Source organism: Psammomys obesus, unplaced genomic scaffold, assembly GCF_907164565.1.
Source record: "Psammomys obesus unplaced genomic scaffold, mPsaObe1.curated_primary_1811, whole genome shotgun sequence".
Classification (NCBI taxonomy): domain Eukaryota; kingdom Metazoa; phylum Chordata; class Mammalia; order Rodentia; family Muridae; genus Psammomys; species Psammomys obesus.
In genome coordinates this window covers 20588473-20597847 of record NW_026596064.1, presented here as the reverse complement: position 1 = coordinate 20597847, position 9375 = coordinate 20588473, and the positions used below count along the sequence as shown (strand labels likewise).

The window sequence follows — 9375 nt, the reverse complement described above, 5'->3', positions numbered from 1 at the left end:
TAGACAATAGTCTTTCAAATTCAAATGCTTAGAACACCTAAGTACTATGTGTATACACACACACACACACACACACACACACACACATATGTATAGATTGTGTATTGAAGCATAGATGACATATGTTTGTGCAAATGTATACATTTAGGTTATATAAATGAAAATGGCATTTTTGAGGAAACTGGACCTCCACAACTATCAACTGCACATAAAATCTAAATGGCAGCTATCACTTGTACACACCTCCAGCTCCTCTTTGTAATTTTCTTTTTGTGGTACAGGAAAGAGGAGAGTTAAGAAAGCAACACAAGCATTTCTCAGGCCCCACTTCCCTAAAACCCGTTCCATCCAATCTCTCCAACTGTCTGGAATATCTTTCTCTACCCCCACCCCATATCCCTCCCAATGCAGTGCGAAAGTCGGTGGGTAATTGGGTCCAGATTGGAGGTGTTTAAATATTCATGAGGCTGGCAGGGGACTGGGAGGGGGCGACTGCCTAGAATGGGGGTAGGGGCTAACGGGAAGTGATTAGTCACTGAAAGCTAGTGAACAATTCTGAGAAAGAGACCCTGAGAAAAGGAAGAAAAGGACAGATTGGGTGGGGATTGGAGGAAAGAGAAGAGAAGGAAAAGGGGAGAGGAAAGAGAAGGAAGAAGGGAGGGGAGAGGGAGAGAGGGAGAGAGGGAGAGAGGGAGAGAGAGAGAGAGAGAGAGAGAGAGAGAGAGAGAGAGAGAGAGACGTGTATGGTGAGCAATAGCTGTGGACCTTACAGTTGCTGCTAACTGCCCTGGTGTGTGTGTGAGGGAGAGAGAGGGAGAGAGAGAGAGGGAGGGAGGGAGGGAGGGAGGGAGAGCGCGCTAGCGCGAGAGAGCGAGTGAGCAAGCGAGCAGAAAAGAGGTGGAGAGGGGGGGAATAAGGAAGAGAGGAGGAAAGGAGAGAAGGCAGGAAGAAGGCAGGGGAAGATACCACCATGCTGTGCTGTATGAGAAGAACCAAACAGGTAGAGCTAAAGATTTTTTTTACTTCTTGCTGTTATGAAATTACCAGAGTACAGTATTTCCCTATGAAAGGCAGAAAAAAAAATTTTTTAAACTGCTTCTGCCCTGGCATGGTGCTCTGGTTTCCCTTAGCATATGGTAACTGACGGTTGCATCCCAGCTTTATTCTTTTCTGTCTTTCATGCTCTGGTTTTTGGAATGCTGTTACTAATTAGGGTGAGGGTAGAGAAATATGCCGGCTTGGCTAGAAATATGATTCCCTCTCGCCTATTAGTGAGTGCTCAGCGGCTAGGTCTCTGGTTTGGAGGGTGTGGATGTAGAAGGGGGTGTGGGGACGACGTGGGCTCTATCTACGAGATAAGAAAGCTATCCTTTATATTATTTGTGAAAAGCGTGGTTTGGGGAATTATATTCACAGTTGAGCATTGCCTATTCTGTGATTCAAATTTTCTCACATGTGCTGCGGGAGATACCTGAATTCGTGCTTGCATGAGCTTCAAAGGGGCGCAGGTATATGTGGGAAAACATGTGGAGGGTTTATTTATTTATTTATTTAATGAATGAATGAAACTGATTTAGGAGATTTTTTTTTTAATTTTATTTTTTTTAAAGAGAGCCTAAAGACAACAAGGGTTGGGGGAGAACTGGCTGTGCCGAGGGGGAAAACCCCCTTCCTGAGATCAGGAGCGGATTGTGCGCCAGCTGGTCCGAGAAGAGGGTGGACCACGCCCCTAGGAGCTTTGAGCTTAGATGGGATGGGAATAGGGAGCCGATCCGGTATTACCTGTTGGAAACCGGGGCTTTTCTGTTTTCCCCTTTCTGTAAGTCTTCCCTTGCATTAGCAGTGACCGGAGGAGTGTTAATATCGTGGAGGATGAGCGTGGTGACTCATGTTCATCCGGATGAGGAGCGTCCGAGACGAGCTAGATTCCCAGTCCCCACCTCCCCTCCCCCACCGCCTAGATCCCCCCACCCCTTTTCATTTCAAATTGCTCACTTATTTCTTGAAAGACGTTTTAGAAACTTAACTAAAGGGGTAAGGTTGGAAAGAAGTGAGAAGCTTAGTATCCCGCAGTCAGCCACAGTGCAGTGACGCTCTATAAACGTAGCCTTCAAACATTTCCTAGGAGCACGTTTCAGTGATTTTTGGAGAAGGTTAAGAAAAAAAAAATGGGTGTGGGGTATCAGTGTGTGTGTGTGTGTGTGTGTGTGTGTGTGTGCGCGCGCGCGCGCGTGCCTGGGTGGGGTGGGGTGAGCAGTCGTGGTTGTTGAACCCCTCTGCGAACTGATTGCTTTAGGGGTGGGGTGCAAAGGGTGGGGGGGTTGGTATTATTCTTGTGCAAGTATCTTGAATTTGGGCAATTTGTTATACACTCTCTGAATCCATAGGGGGTGGAGGAGGGTGCAGAGGAAAGAGCCATTCAGCCTGGCCACATGTAGCCAGCGCCCTGGAAGGAGGAGTGAGGAGTGGGGATGAGGAAGGAAGAGGAAAAGAGGTAAAGGCGGATGTCCAAGTAGTTAGGAGAGAAGCAAACCCACAAAACAAACAAACAAACAAACAAACAAACAAGCAAATACATGCAAATCCTTGGTTGTGAAGGGATGCATGGAGAAAAGTCTGTCAAGGCGGGGCAGGGGGTGGTGCTGGCTGTATCCCTTCAACAGCTCTTGCTTCCAGGAATGGATACTTCCACTGGAACATTCGTAAAACATGTATTCCCATGTCTTCCTTCATTTTAACATACAAGTGCAGCAGGTACAGTTGCTGGGATTAAGCACACCCTCAGAAAAAGGTTCAAGATGACTGCACTGGCCAGCTGGTATAATAAAATTTAGGAATGTGGAGCCTTAAGGAAACCAATGGTATTCATTTTAAAGACTTGGATTTTGGAAGGAAAAGTGTGCTGGCTGAGCGCATGCTTCCACCCTATTTTCATGCATGGGAGTGTCCTCACATCTCTTTCAGTAAAGGGAACCAAGCATGGTTTTTAGACAGGGAACTGGGGCTAAAGGAATTCCCTCCCAAAATGAGGACAGCTGCTTTCACTGGTCTTCATCTCACTGATAGCTTTGAGGAAGCGCTCTTATGTGCAAAGTGACGAAGATGAAATTACGTGTTGAGGGATTTGCAGGCATTTGCATGTAAATGTGTATAGCACATGCATACTTCCCCTGCGACCATCACACATGTACGCTGTATGGATTTCACATGCCCGCCTGTGTTTTAACATCACTGATGCAAAGAAGGGAAATGGAATGTATAGACACTGTCCTTTTTTACCCACCCGTTTTTTTTGAATAGTTCTTAGGTGTGGAATGGTTGTGTGCCCTATGTAACAGCATTAGGTGTCATTTGCGTATGTCAGTATTTAAGAAATCACTAAACCAGACAGAAGGAAATGGTGTCTTGAGGGCGTGGGCTCATGTTGCACTGACTAGCATTCATATACTATAGATACTTAAGTCTCAGGCATCAGGCACCAGGCAGTTTCCTTCTTGTGGAAATGACCCTCTATCATTCCAGTCAGAATCTAAGGGTTTCCTTTCTTCTGGAAGGTATTTATCATTCTAGCTCTTAACAGGGGTCTGAAACAAGGGCACAAACCTGCAAAGGTCTAACTCTGCCACACCCATGAAAATCCAGCAGCAAAGTGGGAGGGGGGGCTGGAGGGCTTGCACTTCCTTCCTCTTCCACTTGAGCAGCAAAAGCCAGCAGCCTCAGATATTTCCAAGTTGTAATACATTGTCAGTGGGTGAGAAGAACACATAAATGATCTCTGTTAGCCATTACTTACCACAGTTCATTATTAAAGCAGAAGGAAGAGAAGGAGAGAGAGAGGAAGGATTACAGAGGAGTAGTAGGCAAAGGAGGATTAAAATAAAAGAATCCTGGAGAATTTATTGGCTCATGATTTTTCAAATATCTTGAGGCTTACTTTAAATAGCTCAATTACCATGCATATTGCAGCCGATTAAAAACTTGCAAGGTGTTAATAGTCTACAGAGGGGAAAAAAAACTGTGAGATGTTTCCTTTGTTTAAAAATAATGACTTTAGTTTATAGGTGAAGTGTTAAAAAATTATCCTGCAAGCAAAGAGACCTGTCCCCACCCCTCATTCTGTTAGCATCTGCCTTTTCATGCCCCCCCCATAATAAATTACTCTTATCTTTGAGAGATTAGTCATTGGTTTAGAATTCCAGCCTTGCTCTTCCCTCCCGCTAACAGTACCAGGAGGTGTGGAAGGGTCCAGCTCTGCTGCTGGGTGGGGAACATGCTTTCTAGTAAGAAATCAGATTCCTGCTCAGTCTCTCTGAGCCACACCCAGTGCCATCCAGGGACTTAGTGAACTGATTCAATGGAGGCCTCCTAATTAATATAATTGAAGCTCTCCATTTTTAAAAATCATAGTATCTGCCATGTATTTCCAAAGTTCAACAGAGAAATCATTTAAAAGGGTTTTTTTTTCTTTTTTTTCTTTTCATTCCCAAATCATCTGGACTTGCAGAGAACCTTCCACAGCTTGTGGTGAATTTAAAAGTGTGATCATTTTTTATTATTAAAGTTATTTTATGGCACATGCACAGTGACCCCTGATCCTACATGCTATGAGAGTCCTCTGAATGTCACTCTTCTCCCTGCCTGCTCTACTCTACTCCTGTGAGCTATGCTGAAGCAACTGGAAAAGGAAAGCACAGGGTTAATTTTCCTTCTTGCTGAGCTAGTGAAACTGCAGAAACTCCTTTGATGTTGCAATGTAAAGGGTGAAGCCCCTGCTCACCAAGAGGGAGGGTGGCCCATGGTCTTCTGTCATAGTGAAATTACTAGTGACATGCCTGGGGCAGAATGAATCCACAGATTCCAGAGTTTTACTTGGTCCCATAGGGAAGGGGTGGAGGGCTTCCAGGCAATAATGGAGCTATGTATTAACTCATTGTACTCCCACCCCTCCCCACCCCTCTTCACCCCTCCCCACTACTGGTCCTACTGACTTTAAGACACTCTAAAATCTTCCTGTATGAACATCTTAAGAAATGCATTTCAAGAGAAGCCTCTCAGAGTTTATCAAGAGAAGGTACAGCATTTAACTCTTTCACTTCTCTGTTAATTCTAAGAAAGTGTTTCTTGGAACCAAAGGGGCTGATTGTACCACAGTCCTGCCTCTTGAATTTTGAAGTTTAGACAGGTTGTCTCCAGGTCCTTGAAGTAAAATCTTTATAAAAGTCTCCGAGGAGCACTGTTTTATGAGTCCCTAGTTTGTGCCACGTACAGACTCAGTTTAGAGATGTCACATGGAGCATTCTACCTGGATTCTTGCTCTCGCTTCCATATTTCCTTACTCACTCCTGCTCCAGTCTCTTGAGATTTTCCCATTTTGTATCATGTTAGCTGGTTACCCTGTGGTCTGTGACTGTGACTTGTCCCCTCTGCTTAGGTCCTCTGACCTCGCATTGCCATCTCTACAAGCTCCATCTCCTTCTCCATTTAGAACAAAGTTTCTAAAAGTATTCTATGCTCATGCCCCTCTCTGTCACTGTCATTCACTGCTATTCCACTTACTTAAAAGAGACCTCTGTTCCCATGATACCACTGACATAGGGTACCATTTCAGGTGAGCTATTAGTCTACAGTCTACGTCTTACTTGAAAGCTGTGACATGCTTTCTGTTGCTCTGCCTTCTCACTGTGCTTCCTGGATAGTTCTCCTCATCCCCTTTCTCCTCAGAAAGGACCTTTAAAAACCTTTTTGATGTCTGTTTTCACTGCCCCATCCCTGAAGGCCATGTGTGACCTTGTGTCTTTTATCTTGTCATTGCGCTCATTAATCCCACATTGACAACATGCACATTTGGAGCTTCAGTCTTGTCATGCAGTTTCTAGAAGTCCATCTTGACCTCCTGACCTATAGATACCTTGAAGCTTTTCAGAGAAACCCCTGTTTCCCCTGTGTATACTGTATCAGGTGTCCTCTGCTTTGGATTACTCTTGGGCTTCCTGCATCATTGCCCCGAGCACTGCCCTTCCAGCTTCGGAGCTCTAGAAACCTAGGGTGTGTCCCACATGCAGTCCTGTGTTCCAGCTCCCACCTTCAGGTACAGAATCTTTTAGCCCTAGCTGAAAAGATTTTGAATGTATTCTCTGCTTTTCATCACTTACCTGTTTGTATAAATGATCTGATTCAGTCTTTTCACTATCTTTCATCTGGCCAAAGGCAACAACTGCCTATAGGGAACCCAAGTGCTTTCTTTTTTCATTCCCTTTGCAAACAACAGAAAAACAAACAAACAAAAACTGTCTTTACCTGATGTAAATCTGGTCACACTAATTTTCTCATTAAAATCCTACAATGTCTCCCTGTTGGCTACAAACTATTAAACAACCCATCAGCGTGCATGGCATGATCTAGTCTTGCCTGTCTGCTCAGCACCATCCTTCAATACCTCCTCCTCACACCTCATTCTTTCACTCACTTCTTCACACTTCTTCCTCAGCCTGAAAAATTATTTCCTTCACAAGAGTTAGCGCTTTAAATCCACTCTCTCATACATGAACTTACTCCTACTATTTTTCTGACCACATTGCATTTTGCACTAACTTTATTGCCACTTGTTGTACTACCTAGTGTTCATTTGTGTGTGTGTGCGTGTGTCCACACTGCCAGCATCTTGTGAAAAAAATGATAAATGCTTATCCTCTCTCTATCCATAGCGATTGGCCTGTGGTCTAGTACATAGATGGATACCTTGAACTATGAATGATCTGCTCGCTAAATAAGTACGGAACCAGAGTTTCAGTTTTGCCAAAAGTTGTGGCATATTTAAGTGGATAGAATCACTAGTAGACTTTAAAGAGACTATTGGTGTGAAATTTTAAGGTAGAATTCATCATCATTGACTGTTGCTGCAAACTTATAGACATGGCAACCTTCTATTTTTAATGCAAGCAGGCACAAAAGTAAATCCATTTGTACACAGCATTTCTCCAAATTGCCATAGCTGGAACTATCTGGAGTCTTCCCTCCCATACCCACTACTCCTGGCAACCAACATGCCAGTCTCAACCTCAGAGGTGAAGAATCCCAGTCTAGATATGCAGCTAGATTCTTAGGAAACCCCATGTGGCCTTTCTTTGGTGCCTGGTGTACACATAATCCTTACTTTGTCCCCCATTATCATTAAAGACCCCATGTCCATCTTCTATTGCTTGCCGCTGATTTATTTACTCAGCAGGTAACGTTAGCCTATGTTGAAGAGTGTATGATCAATAATTAATTTTACGTACATTTGAAATTTTTCTTTCTCACTGCAGTATCTGAATAATCCTATCTGCCAGCACACGGCTTGTATGGAGCTGAAGGGAGGGTGAATAGTAAGGAGTCTTTTAAGTGTGTGTTAACTATACAGGAATTAGACCATTTGAGTCTCTTCTAGTTTTGACTAGACTTCAGGGATTTGGGTCCTGGTGCAATATTATAGCATCCAGTATGGGGAAGATTGCAACCACACATTTCTACAACTTTAAGTGGCATCTTCTGCTAACTTAGTTGGGGTGTCTTTGAGAGAAGAAACAAGATTTAAAAAAAAAAAAAGTATTTGTAGGTGAAGTTTGTGTTTCATAGCCAAAGTTGGATGGTGCTTCTCAACTCTGATGCCCCTCTCCTATAGCCTACTTGGTGAGCTAAGCATCTCTGCCTTGGGGTTTTGCTACTCCTTTCTTTCTCCACTCCAATGCAAATAAAGTTTTTCAGGTTAGTGCACCAGGTCTCTTAGTGCTTGGTGTCTGAGGCTATAGGAAGAGAAGGTTAAGAAAAAGTGTATCTTGCTCAACTTTCCAATACCCGTTTTAAGCAAATCAGGCACTGAGTTGCCATTTAAGGGATGCCTAGTACAGAGTGGACTCTCAATATTCATTTACTTGAGGGGATGCATGCAGGGATGGAGGGCTCATCATGATGAGACCCAAGGAGAGATGTTTTGACACCAAGACCATCCCTGTGTACCCATTCAGAGCCTACTGGGTATCCTACTCAGTGCTACTGCCCTTTTCAACAGGGTGGAGTTACAATTCTCTGTCTTATTTGCTTAGCGTGGCATATATCAAGTTATTTTGGGGTTAGTGTGGGACTGTGAATTTTCACATTTCCAATCCTTAATTAGTAACAGATCTTGCTTTCTTAGATGTTGTTTGTTTAATGTCCTGTTCCATGTCTTTGTAGTGGAATAAATCCCTCCCCTGGGTTCTAGACCTGGCCCTGCCCATTGCTTGTCCTGTGATCTTAGGTAAGTAACTTAATCTCTCTGAGCCTCAGTTTATCCATCTGTATTACGGGCATAATAAAAGCCTCCAAATCCTGACTCATTTTCTTGTCTAGGTTGGTATGAGGCTAAAATAAAGTGATAAAAATAAAAGTACTTTGTACACAGTGCCTTTTTGATCCTCCTAAAGTGTTCATGGTGCTACACAAAGAAGAAACAATACTACTGCATAGGAAATATATACCCTTCATATCTCATATCTCGCTCCTACTCTGTTTAGTAAATGTTAACCGAACTGATGGATGAGAGCATAGAATATCTTTATTGTTTCTTTTGAAAACTTGAGTGACAGAATACTGATAAGCACATACTTAAATGGTCCTTCGCTCCAAAATGTCAGGAACATGAGAAGTAGCCACTGTTTCCCTGTGTTTGTTTTTTTATTCAGCCTCCATATTCCAATCTCATCTCCATTTGCTAAGTCTGCTGCTTGCCCCCATTCCCCACCCCACACTTCACCTCCAAACTGGCTTCTAAATATTAGCAGACATGCTGTGCTCACATCCATCATATGAGAGTTCAGTCAGGCAGAAGAGGGTAGAGGGAAGGTAGGGCCTCTCTAGATCCTGAAAATGGAGATGCAGCCTGGTTGGGAGCCTCACAGATTATCACCTGGCACCATTTCCACAGCAGCTTTAAAGCTCCTCGTGCACCACTAATAAACCTTGATTAGGAGAGCATGGAACCCTGAATCTTGTAAAACTCAACTTTAAACACCATAAGTAATCCTCTAAGTCCCAGGATCTCTACAAAAGACACTTTAGTCTCTTAGGTTCTTAAAATGGGGGAGGAGGATGTGCCTATTTAACATAACAAAATTTGTCAAATTTTCACACAAAGCAAAGGAAACTGAGTTTTATATGCATAGAAAATATTTGGAATTTAAAAAATACAATAATCAGAACATGTTAGTATAAAGATTTTGTCTTTCCTAGAAGCCAAACACCTAAGAAAACCAGTTTATACATTTTACAAAAAAAAAAAAAAAAAAAAAATCTCATATAGGCTTGTAATAGAGAGTATGCTAGTGATATCCAGGAATACGAAAATAATTTGTTCAATTA

General features: G+C 43.0%; 1 protein-coding gene across 1 annotated transcript in view; it reads left to right on the top strand.

Annotated features, from left to right (window-relative positions):
- Positions 1-845: 845 nt before the first annotated feature.
- Gap43 (growth associated protein 43) overlaps positions 846-9375 on the top strand; it is a 96903-nt gene continuing 88373 nt past the window's right edge. The window contains exon 1 of the mRNA XM_055625062.1: positions 846-1000. Within this exon, the coding sequence (XP_055481037.1) occupies positions 971-1000 (30 nt within the window). The 5' untranslated portion in view covers positions 846-970. The remainder of the gene's footprint in view (positions 1001-9375) is intronic.